This window comes from Phyllobates terribilis, unplaced genomic scaffold (assembly GCF_046119375.1).
Source record: "Phyllobates terribilis strain yellow unplaced genomic scaffold, ASM4611937v1 Scaffold_374__1_contigs__length_1864666, whole genome shotgun sequence".
In the NCBI taxonomy this organism is placed as follows: domain Eukaryota; kingdom Metazoa; phylum Chordata; class Amphibia; order Anura; family Dendrobatidae; genus Phyllobates; species Phyllobates terribilis.
Window position 1 is genome coordinate 1017184 of NW_027363134.1, and position 18309 is coordinate 1035492.

Below are 18309 nucleotides of genomic sequence, written 5' to 3' on the forward strand. Positions count from 1 at the left end.
CCTTCCAGTCAGAACTATATACTTTTAGGCTGGAAACCTATGGTGTCCCTATTGTGTAGAATCAAAATCTGAGGATGCTATCCATCTTCTGTCCTGAGGAATGTCTCTCTGATTCTCCTTGATTCTCTTTGCAGCAGCATAGAAAACCCTTTTTATATTTACATATGTGGCTAAGGTTATTAGTCACAAGTTGGGGGGAAGGTGCAGGGCTCACTCAGGTCTCATTGTTTGAGCTAATCCCCCTGCTCTTGTAAATAAGCTAGCTGGGTTAGTACAATATTCAATTAGCATAATAACAAACATCAGTGTCCCAAACACTGAGTCACGTCCTTCTTGACCAACCCTCCCTCTAAACAAACTCGCTCTTCTCCAGTCCATTCTGAATGCAGCAGCCAGGGTCGTATTTCTATCAGGCCGCTTCACCGATGCCTCTACCCTGTGCCAGTCATTGCACTGGTTACCCATTTACTACAGAATACAATACAAACTCATCTCTCTCACCCACAAAGCTCTCCACAATTCTGCACCGCCCTTTATCTCTTCTCTCATTTCTGTCTATCACCCTTCCCGTGCCCTTCGTTCTGCAACTGATCTAAGACTAACATCCTCCTTAATCCGAACCTCGCTTACTCCGTCTCCAAGACTTCTCTCATGCTGCGCCAGTTTTCTGGAATGCACTACCTCAAACAATTTGACTAATATCTAGCCCCCATGTTTTAAACGTGCTTTAAAAACACATCTGTTTAGACAAGCCTATGACCTCAGCTCACTAACATAACTCTCCCCTGGTCCCTCCTAAATGTTAGTCTTAATCTGCTCCTGCCTATTCCTCTGTCTCCACATCCTTCATGCACCCAATAGCACACAATAACTGCACTTAGATACTGATACTGGCTGAAGGAAGACAATGTTCTATCTATTGTGTCCCCCTATTTCCATATAGATTGCAAGCTTGCGAGCAAGGCCCTCACTTCTCCTGTACTGTTGAATTATGATACATTGTATTATTTTATTGTCTGTACATGTCCCTACTTAATTGTAAAGCGCTGTGAAATATGTTGGCGCTATATAAATAAAAATTATTGTTATTATTAACCAAACAAATACACACATTCAAAAGTCAACAAAGATAATATTGTATTTCTCCTGGCTTAACAAATCTTAACGTCTGGCTAATTAAGATTAGAAGCTGTGTCGTCACAGTGAGGGAACACTTAGCTAAGTTATACGAATATAAATCTAGTTGTCCAGATAAATTACATCCTAGGGTATTAAAGAATTAGCAGAGGAAATTGCAGAACCAATAGCCAGAATCTTTGAAAAATCCTGGAGGAGACATCCCAGAAGATTGGAGAAGGGCAAATGTTCCTATCTTCAAAAAAGAAAAGAAGATGGAGCCTGGAAATCACAGGCCAGTGAGCCTTACTTCTATACCAGCAAAGATCTTTGAACAAATAATTAAACAGCATGTATGCAAGTACTTGGATAAGAATACAGTAATTAACCAGAGCCAGCATGGCTTTGTAGCAACCAAGTCATGCCAGATTAATCTAATTCCCTACTATGATGAAATCACTGAGAAGCTGGATCAGGGAAATGCGGTAGATATAGTAAATCTCGACTGCAGCAAACCATTTGATAAAGTATCTCATACTATCCTTATTGAAAAATGACCAATTATGAGATTGACAAGGCTACAGTTAGGTGGATTCATTATTGGCTCAGTGATCTTACGCAAAGAGTGGTAATAAATGGTTGGTCATTCAATTGGAAGAGTGTTTCAAGTTGGGTACCACAAGGCTCTGTCCTGGCCCCAATGTTGTTCAACATTTTTATAAATGATCTAGATAAGGGAACTGAAGGTAAACTAATCAAATTTGCAGATGATGCAAAGCTAGGAGGGATAGCTAACACTACAGAAGACAGAGAAAGGATTCTGAAGGATCTAGATAAGTTTGAACAATGGACAGCGACTAATAAAATGGTAATTAACAGGGAGAAATGCAAGATCCAACATCTGGGCAAGAAAAAGGAAAATTACAGTTACAGATCTGGAGAAATAGAACTAAGCAACAGCCCTTTTTTAACACTTGAGTCAACATTTTGCTGCAGCAGCAAAAAAAGGCAAATACAGTTCTGAGATGTATTAAGAGAAGCATAGTCTAGATCACGTGAAGTAGTTATCACTCTGTACTCCTCCTTGGTCAGGCCTCATTTGGAATAGTGTCCAGCTCTGGGAACCACATTTTAAAAAAGACATTGAAAAACTGGAGCAAGTTCAAAGAAGAGCGACCAAAATGGCGAGAGGACTACAAACTATGTCCTATGAGTAAAGGTTAAAGGATTTGGGAATGTTTAGCTTGCAAAAAAGAAGGCTAAGACGAGTCTTAATAGCGGTCTACAAATATGTGAAGGGATGTCAGAATGTAGCAGGAACATCCTTACACTCATTTGCACATGGAAACACGAGAAGCAATGGAATGAAACTGAAAGGGAGAGGATACCGACTAGATATTAGAAAAAACATTTTGACAGTGAGGGTGTTCAATGAGTGGAACAGGCTGCCACAAGAGATGGTGAGCTCTCCTTCAATGGAAGTCTTCAAACAGAGTCTGGACAGACATCTGTCTGAGCTGGTTTAGTAAATTCTGCAATGAGCAGGAGGCTGGACACGATGACCCTGGAGGTCCCTTCCAACTCTAACATTCTATGATTCTATGAACAGGAAAACGGCTTTTTTCCTGTGTGGGTCCTCTGGTGTCTAACAAAATGCGATTTCTGGTTAAAACATTTCCCACATTCTAAACATGAAAAAGGCTTCTCTCCTGTGTGGGTTCTCTGGTGTATAACAAGATTCCATTTCTGGATAAAACATTTCCCACATTCTGAACATGAAAAAAGCTTCTTCCCTGTGTGGGTTCTCTGGTGCTTAACAAAATCTGATTTGTCGTTAAAACATGTCCCACATTCTGAACATGGAAAAGACTTCTTCCCTGTGTGGGTTCTCTGGTGGCTATCAAGATGCGCTTTCTGGTTAAAACATTTTCCACATTCTGAACAAGAAAAAGGCTTTTCCCCTGTGTGGGTTCTCTGGTGCTTAATGAAATCTGACTTCTGGTTAAAACTTTTCCCACACTCTGAACATAAAAATGGCTTCTCCCCTGTGTGAGTTCTCTGGTGACTAACAAGGTGTGATTTGCATACAAAACATTTCCCACATTCTGAACATGAAAAAGGCTTCTCTCCTGTGTGAGTCCTCTGGTGACTAACAAGGTGTGATTTGCATACAAAACATTTCCCACATTCTGAACATGAAAAAGGCTTCTCCCCTGTGTGGGTTCTCTGGTGCTTAATGTAATCTGACTTCTGATTAAAACTTTTCCCACACTCTGAACATGAAAATGGCTTCTCCCCTGTGTGAGTTCTATGGTGACTAGCAAGGTGGGATTTGCATCCAAAACATTTCCCACATTCCAAACATGAAAAAGGCTTCTCTCCTGTGTGAGTTCTCTGGTGACTAACGAGGTGTAATTTGCATACAAAACATTTCCCACATTCTGAACATGAAAAAGGCTTCTCCCCTGTGTGGGTTCTCTGGTGACTAACCAAATCTGATTTCTGGTTAAAACATTTCCCACATTCTGAACATGAAAAAGGCTTCTCCCCTGTGTGAGTTCTCTGGTGTATGACAAGATTCCATTTCTGGGTAAAATATTTCCCACATTCTGAACATGAAAATGGCTTCTCCCCTGAGTGAATTCTCTGGTGCTTAACAAGATCTGATTTCTGGTTAAAACATCTCCCACACCTGGAACAAGAAAATCTATTGTCCGCTGTGTGAATTTTTTGATGTTTAAGTAAAGACTTTTCGATGGGAAAACTATTTCCATATTCTGAACATAAAAATGGCTTCTTTGCTTTAGGAGTAGTTTGTTTTTTAATGCTTATTTTGTGACTTTGAATTTCCTTAGTAGTCGCTAATGAATCAGAAGACAGATCTTTGCTGTGAAGGGATGATGGTATATCTGGAATAATGGCATTCACTTCAGTTGTATCCTGTGTGATATCAAGCTCATCCCATTGAAAAATTGAAGATGTCAGCTGTCCCTCTGGTCTCCTGGCACAGACATCTGCTAAGAATAAAACCAATTGTTATTTTTTTTAATAAAATATCCTTGAATTTTATATTTTTGAACATTTCTACTTAAATTGTCCGTAGAAATGGCAAGTTATGTAAAAATATTGTATTATTCACCAAGACAATGACAGTTCACAGTCTAATAGACTGTGTCCAAACCACATTTAGCAACCATGTATTTGGCATTGATGTAGTGAGAAGAACCCACTTAATTTACGGTGTGTGTCTCCTGGAGCACAATCTGGGCACTATGTGTTGGGTAATAAAATGGCAGATTTGCTATTTTCACTCTCCAACATCCATGGCGTGCTAATTTCCGGAAAGTGGCTGTGAAGTCAAATTTGTCACTACTCTATGGGGATTTCTACTGCTCTGGTTTTCTGCCATTTTGTTGTATTAAAACTTCAGCAATTGGTGTGTCCCATTTTCTCTGGGATCAGCTCCTGTGACGTCTGCTTCTCTCAGCAGACGGCATTGGTGATAGAGGAGAAGACAGAATCAAAAGCTCTGGGCAAGACGGGCTCCCTTCATCCCCTAAGATTAGGGTTGCTGGGACCAGTAATACCATCCAGTCTGGCAGTATGTGCTGTCAGCTGAAGTAATCTGCTCCCTACTTCAGCCAATGGGAAAGCACCGCACCCTACTAAATCTCAAAGCATATTGCTAGAAGCTACCAGATGCAGCCTTGTCCTCCTCTGGTTCAGTCCTCTGTGCTCAGCTCCCGGCTTGTGTAGTTGTTCCCTGTTGTGACCTCGGCCCGTTTACTGACTACTCTTGTGTCTTCTGAGTTTGTATTTTCTCTGCCCTCCTGGTAACGACCCGTCTACTTGATTATTCTTCTTCCCATCTCACTCCACACAACATCAGGTAGCACCATGGCCCAAGTGTAGGGGTCTCTGAGTAAGTCCAGATCCATATGGAGGGGTTAAAAAAGTTAAAGGATGATGGGCAAAACTGTGACCAAACCCAATAACATAACTACTGAAATGATGAAGCTCAACTGTATTCTTCAGAAAAAAAAAGAGTAACTAGTGGTGAAACCTTTTTGGGGTAATTAAGAGTATGGGGCTCGGTGGCTCTTAGCAATGTAAACCATTGTAAGGGCCAATATTTTCTATCAGATGAGTTTTAAGAAGAAATATTAGACATTTAAAGAGAACTTTTTATAATAGTGCAGAGCTGAGAGGTCTTAAATTTAAATCTTGGGCATTGGGAAGAGGTAATGGAGACCTTTTTTAAAGACTACCAGGGAGTTACAGACTCACATAAGTGAGGCAGATCCCATCACAATCAAGCTATCATACAGAATGAACCTGTTAAAAAAAGACATAAAAAAATATGATACATCCTCAACAAGAACGTATGTTTGGGGGGAGAACGCCAACACTAAACCGGAGTTGCACTCATTTATGATAAACCATTGGAGCTACTATGAGTCCTGACCAAAAGAGTAAAGAAAGTATTAGCGCCCCCATTTCAGGAGAGATTGAGCAGTAATCTGAATTCCTTAGGATTGAAAACATAATGGAATTTATGACGTTGAGTGAATCCATGAAACCAGGGCTGGAGCCAACACATCTCCTGCAGGCGTGAATAATTGTATATTACAGCCATCAGCCACGCACAGCTTAGAGATATATCATGGCACAGGTGTAATGTTTTCTGTATAGTTTATCACAATCCTGTTTAAAGTTAGTTGGTTTAAAAAGAAATTGAAAAGTCAGGATAAAGGGAAACTCTGCTGTTATTGTACAGAAATTCACACTTGGCCTCACTGCACATTTAATATTTTCAATCATAAAAGTGAAGTTTGGCCAGAAAGACTGGACCTGGTCTTGTAGGGACCATATGAGGACATTCAGCGGCACAGAAAGGAGAGATATCAGGGATCTAGGAAGCCAACAGTATCATTACTCTCCGCTTTCTATTAGAGGCCCATCAGAATATTTTTCTGCAAGTGATTTTCTCACTTGTTAGCACATTCTGCATAAGCTGTCATTTGGCTTTGTATTTTATAGATATAGACAGGTAAGGGTCAGCGTCTCCTAATTCCAGGGGGTAGGTGGATCCTCCAGGTTGTAAGTTCTGTAGAAAAGGGCTTTCATTACCCAAAGTCATTTGAACAGTTTTGGGTGGATGAGAATGTTGTGATCTGGAAGCAAAATGGTGATCACACGATTGTGATATGGCCGGACTACACCACCGATAAAGAAGCCACAGCCGGTGACTGAGAAGAATCTGTGACTTCTCTGCATTTAGTGGTTACTACTCACCTGGGTAGTCATATGTAAGAATCTCCTCTTTACACCACTCATCACCCCTCACATATGTCTCTGTAGTATTAATATGGGTCTGATCTTCACCCTGAAACAAATATTGTAAAAGTCACAGACAGATGGAGAAGTCACATCTATGATCAGCTCTAATCCTGCCATCTCCACCGTTCTCATTACACAAATATAAAACATATAATACTGGTGGATAAAACAGAACTGAGCACAAGACCTTCACAGCCGTCTACACATCATAGGGGAGATCTCATGACACCTTCTCTCCGTCTACCTGATGATCCTGAGGAACATTGGGATCTTCTTGTTTACAGTCCTGTGGAAGAAGAGGACGGGGACATCTCTCTGGTGTTGTCCTCTTACTGGATAGATCTAGAGGAAACACATACAGGGACTGAATTCATTTTTTACACATAATTAGATAAGATAATTATAGGCTGTGTGTATTTAGTCCTGTCTATTACCTGGTGATGTGAGGGGCTGGGGAACCTCCATCATGACGTCTTTGTACAGATCTTTGTATCCTTCTAAATACTCCCACTCCTCCATGGAGAAATAGACAGCGACATCCTGACACCTTATAGGAACCTGACACATACAATGATACAGTCATCCCCCGATCCCTTCATAGTGTTACTGTATAATGTCCCAGCATTCCCAGCAGTGTCACCTCTCCAGTCAGCAGCTCAATCATCTTGTAGGCGAGTTCTAGGATCTTCTGGTCATTGATGTCCTCATGTATCAGGGGGTGAGATGGAGGTCCTGTGATTGGGCTCAGGGGTCTTCCCCATCCCTCAGACACAGGGTCCTGACAGCGCTCACTAGAGGTCTTCTTCACTACTGTGTAATCCTGATAATGGAGAAACACATTAATAAATCTCACTCCAGACATTTCCAGAGTCCTCACCTCTCCAGTTCTGTCCATCTGTTATTTCCATAGATAAGAATGATGTAATGTGACGTCATCAGAATCTCTCACCTCTCCAGTAAGCCGGAAGAGGATCTCTAGGGTGAGGTGTAATATCCTCTCCGCCATCTTGTCTCTGTCCATATCCATCCTTAATAGGTGATTCAGAAAAATTCTCTTAATATAGAAGATCTTCACTGAGAGGATCCGATATTGTAGAGACCTGAATGAGAAAAAGATGAGCCGATGTAACATCATAAAGAATCCTGTGTAATAATACAATTACTGGAGACAAAAAGGGAAATATATCAGAAGATGTGTAGATGTTGTATTCTCTAGTCTTTTATGGACTGGAACATAAGTTTAATTGCTGACTTAGACATCTCCTCCATACTTCCAATCACTGGCTAAGTTGGCCACTGCTTCAGTAAGAATCACCCAGAAACCCAAGCAGCAATGGTATTTTTATTATTTTTACAACATTCTGCTTTTGTCGCTGACGTACTAATATAACCTATATATTTTAGGCCACAGACAACAAGCAGTTTCTTCCTCGGAGTCTGCAGCTCAATACGTTTCTTATAGACTCATCTTCTATAATGCTAATTCTCGTCATATACATTACACATGGCATGAGAAATAACAACTTCATGATGAGGACGACATCTTCATCTTCTAATACGGCTCTAGAAACAAATTTGGCCAGAGTCCGTCACTGACTACATCATCACCGACTGTCTATATGAATGTTTCCCGTCTTTCCCAGGTTGTAATCTTTTAACACGTTAGATCTCATTTATAAGAGCTTGTTTGTAAGAACACAAAGACAGGAGTTATTTGATGCTAATGTCTCCATGTACAGTGTTTTTTTTTCCTGGATATCATGTTTCTAAAAGCATTTTCCTATAGGTTTCCATATATTACATGAAAAACACCAAAAAAAGAAAACCAAGTGGTTAATACATAAAATAAAATTGGAGTTGGCGGGACTGTGACAACATTATACTGTATGTTACATAGTTACATAGTTTAAAAGGCCGAAAAAAGACAAGCGTCCATCCAGTTCAGCCTATTTCTTGTGCACTGCAGCTATTCTGCAGCGTTGATCCAGGGGAAGGCAAAAAAAAAACCATGCGGTATAGGCCAATTTACATCATTGAGGAAAAATTCACTTCCCGATTCCAATCTGGCAGTCAGATTAAATCCCTGGATTAATTAACTATCACTAAGCATAAGATGTAATTTTATTGTTCTCAAGAAAGGCGTCCAGGCCTCTCTTGAACTCATTAAGTGAGTTGGACATCACCACTTCCTTTCCCAGAGAGTTCCAGAGTCTCACGGCTCTGACCGTAAAGAATCCCCTTCTATGCTGGTGCAAGAACCTCCTTTCCTCCAGATGCATAGTGTGCCCCCTCGTCTCTGTACTGCCCCCTGATGTATTTATACATGTTTATGAGGTCTTCCCTAAGCCTTCTCTTTTCCAACGTAAATAGGCCTAATTTTGACAACCTCTCTGGGTATTCTAGTCCCTCCATTCCCTTTATTACCTTAGTCGCCCTCCTTTGTACCCTCTCTAGCTCCAATATGTCTTTCCTGAGCACCGGAGCCCAGAACTGTGCACAATATTCTAAGTGCGGCCTTACCAGCGCTTTATACAGAGGAAGAACAATGTTCTCATCATATGCCCCTATTCCTCTTCTGATGCATGCCATGACTCTATTTGCCTTCGCAGCTGCTGCCTGACACTGGGCACTCCAATTTAATTTGCTGTTAACCAAGACGCCCAGGTCCTTCTCCATGTCAGATTTCCCCAACGGTTTCCCATTTAATATGTATGGGTGACTGCTGTTGTTCTTTCCCATGTGCATGACCTTACATTTATCGGCATTGAACCCCATTTGCCATTTTTTGGCCCAACTCCCCAATTTATCTAAATCCTCCTGTAGCTGTGCCCTATCCTCATCTGTATTAACTACTTTACAAAGTTTAGTATCATCTGCAAATATTGCTATTTTACTATGCAACCCTTCCACTAGATCATTAATAAATATATTAAATAATATAGGGCCCAAGACAGACCCTTGAGGCACCCCGCTAGTAACCCTGACACCCCCTGAGCTTACTCCATTGATAACCACTCTCTGCTTTCTATCACTCAGCCAGCTATTTACCCACTTGCACACATTATCCCCCAGACCAAGCATTCTCATTTTATATACCAACCTTTTGTGTGGCACGGTATCAAACGCTTTGGAGAAGTCAAGGTATACAACATCCACTGACTCTCCCCGGTCCAGCTGTGAGCTCACCTCCTCGTAAAAGGCGATCAGGTTTGTTTGGCAGGAGCGATCTCTCATGAATCCATGTTGATATGGAGTTAGACAGTTATTATCATTAAGATATTCTACAATAGCATCTCTAAGAAATCCTTCAAACAATTTACCCACAACATGTGGGAAGATGGCGGTACTGTGGGAACATTATACGGTGTGGGGAAATAGAGGTACTATGAGAGCATTATATTGAGAGGCTTAATAACCGCAGTCGCTCCTGTGACCGGGCCCAGCCAACACCAACCCCTGCTGCAGCTGGATGTGTGTTCTCGGACTGACATTCCGCTGAAGTGCCACAATACACGCTGCCGACCAATCAGAGGCCAGCAGCTGACATCGGCATGTACGTCATTAGGGGCGCATGGAAGTAACATCATCCTCTCCTGTCGCTTCCAGCTGAAGTCAGCGGCAGCTCCAGAAAAAGACACCACGCGGTGAGGGAGCGGAGAGAAGGTGAGGATAATGTTGTTGTTTTTTTAAATCAGCGAGTACACGGTGCCCTTGGCCATACTACTACATGTAACAGTATGGGCTGTGCATTATACTACATGTACGGACTATGGGCTGTGCATTATACTACATGTATGACTATGGGCTGTGCATTATACTACATGGATGACTATGGGCTGTGCATTATACTACATGGATGACTATGGGCTGTGCATTATACTACTATGTATGACTATGGGCTGTGCATTATACTACATGTACAGACTATGGGCTGTGCATTATACTACATGTATGACTATGGGCTGTGCATTATACTACATGGATGACTATGGGCTGTGCATTATACTACATGGATGACTATGGGCTGTGCATTATACTACTATGTATGACTATGGGCTGTGCATTATACTACATGGATGACTATGGGCTGTGCATTATACTACATGGATGACTATGGGCTGTGCATTATACTACATGTGTGGACTATGGGCTGTGCATTATACTACATGTGTGGACTATGGACTGTGCATTATACTACATGGATGACTGTGGCCTGTACATTATACTACATGTACGGACCATGGGCTGTGCATTATACTACATGTACGGACTATGGGCTGTGCATTATACTACATGTACGGACTATCGGCTGTGCATTATACTACATGGATGACTGTGGGCTGTACATTATACTACATGTACGGACCATGGGCTGTGCATTATACTACATGTACGGACTATGGGCTGTGCATTATACTACATGTACGGACTATGGGCTGCGCATTATACTACTATGTATGACTATGGGCTGTGCATTATACTACTATGTATGACTATGGGCTGTGCATTATACTACATGGATGACTATGGGCTGTGCATTATACTACTATGTATGACTATGGGCTGTGCATTATACTACATGGATAACTATGGGCTGTGCATTATACTACTATGTATGACTATGGGCTGTGCATTATACTACATGGATGACTATGGGCTGTACATTATACTACATGTATGGACTATGGGCTGTGCATTATACTACATGGATGACTGTGGGGCTGTGCATTATACTACATGAATGACTGTGGGCTGTGCATTATACTACATGAATGACTGTGGGCTGTGCATTATACTACATGTACGGACTATGGGCTGTGCATTATACTACATGAATGACTGTGGGCTGTGTATTATACTACATGTACGGACTATGGGCTGTGCATTATACTACATGAATGACTGTGGGCTGTGCATTATACTACATGGATGACTGTGGGCTGTGCATTATACTACATGTGTGGACTATGGACTGTGCATTATACTAAATGTATGGGTTGTGCATTATACCACATGTATGGACTATGGGCTGTGCATTATACTACATGGATGACTGTGGGCTGTGCATTATACTACATGTGTGGACTATGGGCTGTGCATTATACTACATGTGTGGACTATGGACTGTGCATTACGCTACATGTACAGACTATGGGCTGTGCATTATACTACATGGATGACTGTGGGCTGTACATTATACTACATGTACGGACCATGGGCTGTGCATTATACTACATGTACGGACTATGGGCTGTGCATTATACTACATGTACGGACTATGGGCTGTGCATTATACTACATGTACGGACTATGGGCTGTGCATTATACTACATGTACGGACTATGGGCTGTGCATTATACTACATGTACGGACCATGGGCTGTGCATTATACTACATGTACGGACTATGGGCTGTGCATTATACTACATGTACGGACTATGGGCTGCGCATTATACTACTATGTATGACTATGGGCTGTGCATTATACTACTATGTATGACTATGGGCTGTGCATTATACTACATGGATGACTATGGGTTGTGCATTATACTACTATGTATGACTATGGGCTGTGCATTATACTACATGGATAACTATGGGCTGTGCATTATACTACTATGTATGACTATGGGCTGTGCATTATACTACATGGATGACTATGGGCTGTACATTATACTACATGTATGGACTATGGGCTGTGCATTATACTACATGGATGACTGTGGGGCTGTGCATTATACTACATGAATGACTGTGGGCTGTGCATTATACTACATGAATGACTGTGGGCTGTGCATTATACTACATGAATGACTGTGGGCTGTGCATTATACTACATGAATGACTGTGGGCTGTGCATTATACTACATGAATGACTGTGGGCTGTGCATTATACTACATGAATGACTGTGGGCTGTGCATTATACTACATGGATGACTGTGGGCTGTGCATTATACTACATGGATGACTGTGGGCTGTGCATTATACTACATGAATGACTGTGGGCTGTGCATTATACTACATGGATGACTGTGGGCTGTGCATTATACTACATGCATGACTATGGGCTGTGCATTATACTACATGTGTGGACTATGGACTGTGCATTATACTAAATGTATGGGTTGTGCATTATACCACATGTATGGACTATGGGCTGTGCATTATACTACATGGATGACTGTGGGCTGTGCATTATACTACATGTGTGGACTATGGGCTGTGCATTATACTACATGTGTGGACTATGGACTGTGCATTACGCTACATGTACAGACTATGGGCTGTGCATTATACTACATGTGTGGACTATGGGCTGTGCATTATACTACATGTGTGGACTATGGGCTGTGCATTATACTACATGTAAGAGTATGGGCTGTGCATTATACTACATGTATGGGTTGTGCATTATACCACATGTATGGACTATGGGCTGTGCATTATACTACATGGATGACTGTGGGCTGTGCATTATACTACATGTACGGACTATGGACTGTGCATTACGCTACATGTACAGACTATGGGCTGTGCATTATACTACATGTGTGGACTATGGGCTGTGCATTATACTACATGTATGGACTATGGGCTGTGCATTATACTACATGTGTGGACTATGGGCTGTGCATTACACTACATGTATGGACCATGGATGTGCATTACACTACATGTACGGACTATGGGCTGTGCATTATACTATATGGAGGACTATGGGCTGTGCATTACACTACATGTACGGACTATGGGCTGTGCATTATACTACATGTACGGACTATGGGCTGTGCATTATACTACATGTAAGAGGATGGGCTGTGCATTATACTACATGTACGGACTATGGGCTGTGCATTATACTACATGTACGGACTATGGGCTGTGCATTACACTACATGTACGGACTATGGGCTGTGCATTATACTACATGTACAGAATATGGGCTGCGCATTATACTACATGTACGGACTATGGGCTGCGCATTATACTACATGGATGACTATGGGCTGTGCATTATACTACATGGATGACTATGGGCTGTGCATTATACTGTATGGAGGATTATGGGGAGTGCATTACACTTCTGTTATGGGGCCCCATCACTTCTATGTTCGCCCCTGGTGAGTGTAATAGTTTATTTTTTTCTATACACTAAAGAACAGAGGCAGAACGGAGGACATATACCAGGTTGGGGCCAATGATAAGGGACATACATATACAGTGGGTACGGAAAGTATTCAGACCCCTTTACATTTTTCACTCTTTGTTTCATTGCAGCCATTTGGTAAATTCAAAAAAGTAATTTTTTTTTCTCATTAACCCCTTTACAACCAAAGGTGGTTTGCACGTTAATGACCAGGCCAATTTTTACCATTCTGACCACTGTCACTTTATGAGGTAATTACTCTGGAACGCTTCAACGGATCCCCCTGATTCTGAGATTGTTTTTCGTGACATATTGTACTTCATGATTGTGGTAAAATTTCTTCGATATCACTTTTTCAATTTTCAAAATTTGAATTTTTATGCCCTTAAATCAGAGCGATATGTCTCACAAAATAGTTAATAAATAACATTTCCCACATGTTTACTTTACATCAGCACAATTTTGGAACCAAAATTTTTTTTTATTGGGGAGCTATAAGGGTTAAAAGTTGACCAGCGATTTCTCATTTTTCCAACAAAATTTACAAAACCATTTTTTTAGGGACCACATCACATTTGAAGTCAATTTGAGGGGTCTTTATGACTGAAAATATCCAAAAGAGACACCATTCTAAAAACTGCACCCCTCAAGGTGCTCAAAACCACATTCAAGAACTTTATTAACCCTTCAGGTGCTTCACAGAAATTTTTAGAATGTGGAAGAAAAAAATTAACATTTAACTTTTTTCACAAAAATGTTACTTTAGACCCAATTTTTTTTATTTTCGCAGGGGTAACAGAAAAAAATAGACCCCAAAATTTGTTGTGCAATTTCCCCTGAGCACACAGATACCCCACATGTGGGGAAAAACCACTGTTTTGGCTCATGGCAGGAAGGGAAGGAGCCATTTGACTTTTTGAATGTAAAATTTGCTTGAATAATTAGCGGAAGCCATGTTGCATTTGGGGAGCTCCTGATGTGCCTAAACAGTGGAAACCCCCCACAAGTGACACCAGGGGGTATAGTGAACATTTTGAACCCAGAAGTACGCCACAGAATTTGATAACATTAGGTCATCATATTGAATAAGTTGTCATTAGTCTTGAGAGCAAGTGATCGCTACTTGAGTTTGCATCGGGTCCCCGCCCGCATGTTTCACGGTTATTAGACACTCAAAAAAAAAAATGCGGGGATCGCTCGTGCATGGCAGGCAATCCCTGCAATGTTTTTTTGGCCACGAAGCATATGGGGCGGAGACTCGAGCATGTCACTCGAGCACCCGCGATACTCAGTGCATACCCGAGCACCCGATGCAAACTCAAGTAGCGAGCACTTGCGCTCAACACTAGTCGCCATATCGTCATTTTTTTTTTTACTTTTGAAAAAAATCCCAACCTTAACCCCAACCCTAACCCTAGAGTTTATTTTTTACACCGTTCCTCATGTGATATAAGTGATTAGACGACTTTATTCTTCGGGTCGGTGCGATTACAGCGATACCAGAATCATATGGGGTTTTTATGATTGATAGCTGTCACACACTAAAAGACACATATTTTGCAAAATCTACTTTTTGCATCACCATATTTTGAGAGCTATAATTTTTCCATATTTTGGCTGACAGAGTCATGTGACGACTTGTTTTTGCGGGATGAGTTGATGTTTTTATTGGTACCATTTTCAGGCATGTGACATTTTTTGATCGCTTTCTATTCCGATTTTTGGGAGGCAGAATAAACAAAAAACAACAATTCAGGAATTGTTCTTTTCTTTCATTTTTTTATGCCGTTAAGCATGTGGTAAAATTGATAAGGCAGCTTTATTCTTCGGGTCAGTACGTTTACAGCGGTACCACATTTATATAGTTTTTCTATGTTTTGGCGCTTTTACACAATAAAAGCTATTTTATAGAAAAATATTTTTTTGCATCGCTTTATTCTGAGAGCTAAAACTTTTATTTTTTGGCTGATGGAGCTTGTTTTTTGTGGGACAAGATGAAGTTTTCAGCGGTACCATTTTTATTTATATTTGTCTTTTTGATTGCGTTATTCCATTTTTTGTTTGGCGGTATGATGATAAAGCATTATTGTTTGCTTCGTTTTTTATTTATTTTTTCTACCATTTTCACTAAAGGGGTTAACTAGTGGGACAGTTTTATAGGTCAGGTCGTTCCTGACGCGGCAATACCAAATATGTGAACTTTTATTGTTTTGTTTTTTCATAATATTTATTGATGGGTACATTATATTTTTATTTTTGGTGGATTATTTTTTAGATTTTTTTAAGTTTTACAAATTATTATTTTTTTTCCCATTTTTTAACACTTTTTTTTACTTTTATACTTTTTCCCACTATGGGACTTTCACTTTTTTTACTCTGATCGCCTATATAGCAGAGGGATGGAGCACCATCCCTGTGCTATACAGGCTGTCAGCGCTGCAGATGCAGAAGATACTTTGGTCGTGCACTGCACATGACCAAAGTATCCTCCTGCTGTCTGGTGACCCAGATGTTGTTATGACGACATCGGGTCGTCATGGCAACATCCGGGAAGCCGCGGCAGACAGCGTTAGACGCCGGCAGGAGAGGCGAGTATCGGCGATCACCTCCCCTTGTCCCCGCAATGCTGCAAACGACTTCAATCGCAGCGTTGCGGGACCACTCCTAGCACATAGCACCGGGTGTCAGATGTGAGAATCAGCCGACACCCAGGCTGTGTGGGCGAAATCAACACGGCATACTAATATGTACCTGGCTCTTAAAGCCCAGGGCGCAGGTGTGTATTAGTACACCCTGGGCTTTTAAAGGGGTTAAAGTACACTCTGCACCCCATGTTGACAGAAAAAAAACAGAAATGTATACATTTTTGCAAATTTATTAAAAAAGAAAAACTGAAATATTACATGGTCATAAGTATTCAGAGCCTTTGCTCAGTATTGAGTAGAAGTACCCTTTTGAGCTAGTACAGCCATGAGTCTTCTTGGGAATGATGCAACAAGTTTTTCAAACCTGGATTTGGGGATCCTCTGCCATTCTTCCTTGCAGATCCTCTCCAGTTCCGTCAGGTTGGATGGTGAATGTTGGTGGACAGCCATTTTCAGGTCTCTCCAGAGATGCTCAATTGGGTTTAGGTCAGGGCTGTGGCTGGGCCAGTCAAGAATGGTCACAGAGTTGTTCTGAAGCCACTCCTTTGTTATTTTAGCTGTGTGCTTAGGGTCATTGTCTTGTTGGAAGGTGAACCTTCGGCCAAGTCTGAGGTCCAGAGCACTCTGGAAGAGGTTTTCATCCAGGATATCTCTGTACTTGGCAGCATTCATGTTTCCTTCAATTGCAAGCAGTCGTCCTGTTCCTGCAGCTGAAAAACACCCCCATAGCATGATGCTGCCACCACCATGTTTCACTGTTGGGATTGTATTGGGCAGGTGATGAGCAGTGCCGGGTTTTCTCCACACATACCGCTTAGCATTATCAACAAAAAGTTCTATCTTCGTCTCATCAGACCAGAGAATCTTATTTCTCATAGTCTGGGAGTCCTTCATGTGTTTTTGTTCAAACTCTATGCGGGCTTTCATATGTCTTGCACTGAGGAGAGGCTTCCGTCGGGCCACTCTGCCATAAAGGCCCGACTGGCGAAGCGCTGCAGTGATAGTTGACTTTGTGGAACGTTCTCCCATCTCCCTACTGCATCTCTGGAGCTCAGCCACAGTGATCTTGGGGTTCTTCTTTACCTCTCTCAGCAAGGCTCTTCTCCCACGATTGCTCAGTTTGGCTGGATGGCCAGGTCTAGGAAGACTTCTGGTGGTCCCAAACTTCTTCTATTTAAGGATGATGGAGACCACTGTGCTCTTAGGGACCTTGAGTAATGCAGAAATTCTTTTGCAACCTTGGCCTGAATACCAGGGTCTGAATACTTATGACCATGTGATATTTCAGTTTTTCTTTTTTAAGAAATTTGTAAAAATTTCTACATTTCTGTTTTTTTCAGTCAAGATGAGGTGCAGAGTGTACTTTAATGAGAAAAAATGAACTTTTTAGAATTTACCAAATGGCTGCAATGAAACAAAGAGTGAAAAATTTAAAGGGGTCTGAATACTTTCCATACCCACTGTATATATCAGGATGGGGGGTGGTTGAAATCTCGCAACGAGTCCCATCAGACCCTATTTATGCATCTGATTATACTGTGTGGGGGGATGGCGGTACTATGGGAACATTACACTACGTGGGGCCAAGAAAGGGGCCCTGTACTATGAGAACAATACGTTTCCTCCCTTCCTGTCTCCATAGTTGGGTCGTATGTATCTATTACAGGAAACAGAACAAAAACCTTATGATTCTTATAAAGGGGCAACACAAAACCCCAAAAGAGTCTCTGTGCTGAAGGCGTTAATGCCCCCTGCGCCCAGTAATGGGGAATCTCCACATACCTCCACCTGCAGAGCCGCCACCACATATATGGCTGCTCTGTGCGCACAGGAGCTGTGATGAGGTCACAGGAGGGGAGGAGTCAGGGGTCACATGATCAGGGGCCTTAGTGGATGCAGGACTCTGCTGTGCTGGTTGTCATGGTGCTGGATGAGGTGAAGTTTATATGTGGGGTCAGGAGGGGTTTACAGTGTGGATGTAGCAGAGCCGTGTGTATACGAGGTGTACGGAGCAGAGCCGCGTGTGTACGAGGTGTACGGAGCGGAGCCGTGTGTGTACG

General features: G+C 41.7%; 1 protein-coding gene across 2 annotated transcripts; it reads right to left on the reverse strand.

Annotated features, from left to right (window-relative positions):
• Nucleotides 1-292: 292 nt before the first annotated feature.
• Nucleotides 293-18099, reverse strand: LOC141223167 (uncharacterized). 2 transcript variants are annotated; one of them, XM_073666794.1, is made up of 7 exons: nt 18032-18099; nt 7406-7556; nt 7097-7276; nt 6891-7014; nt 6701-6798; nt 6412-6502; nt 293-4130 (listed from the first exon to the last, which is right to left on the reverse strand). In XM_073666794.1, exons 1-7 carry the CDS (start codon nt 18055-18057, stop codon nt 2716-2718), a joined length of 2085 nt encoding a protein of 694 aa, XP_073522895.1. In that variant the 5' UTR covers nt 18058-18099; the 3' UTR covers nt 293-2715. The 2 variants fall into 2 exon arrangements, with proteins under 2 accessions (XP_073522895.1, XP_073522894.1); XM_073666793.1 differs by having other exon boundaries at nt 293-4133.
• Between the last annotated feature and the right edge of the window lie 210 nt (nt 18100-18309).

Coding starts and splice junctions, on each gene's coding strand:
- LOC141223167 (XM_073666793.1), bottom strand. CDS start 18,057: ATGTGGTGGCGGCTCTGCAGGTGGAG. Junction 7,557..18,031: donor TGGCGGCTCTGCAGGTGGAG/GTATGTGGAGAT, acceptor TTTCTCATTCAG/GTCTCTACAATATCGGATCC. Junction 7,015..7,096: donor TTGAGCTGCTGACTGGAGAG/GTGACACTGCTG, acceptor TGTATGTGTCAG/GTTCCTATAAGGTGTCAGGA.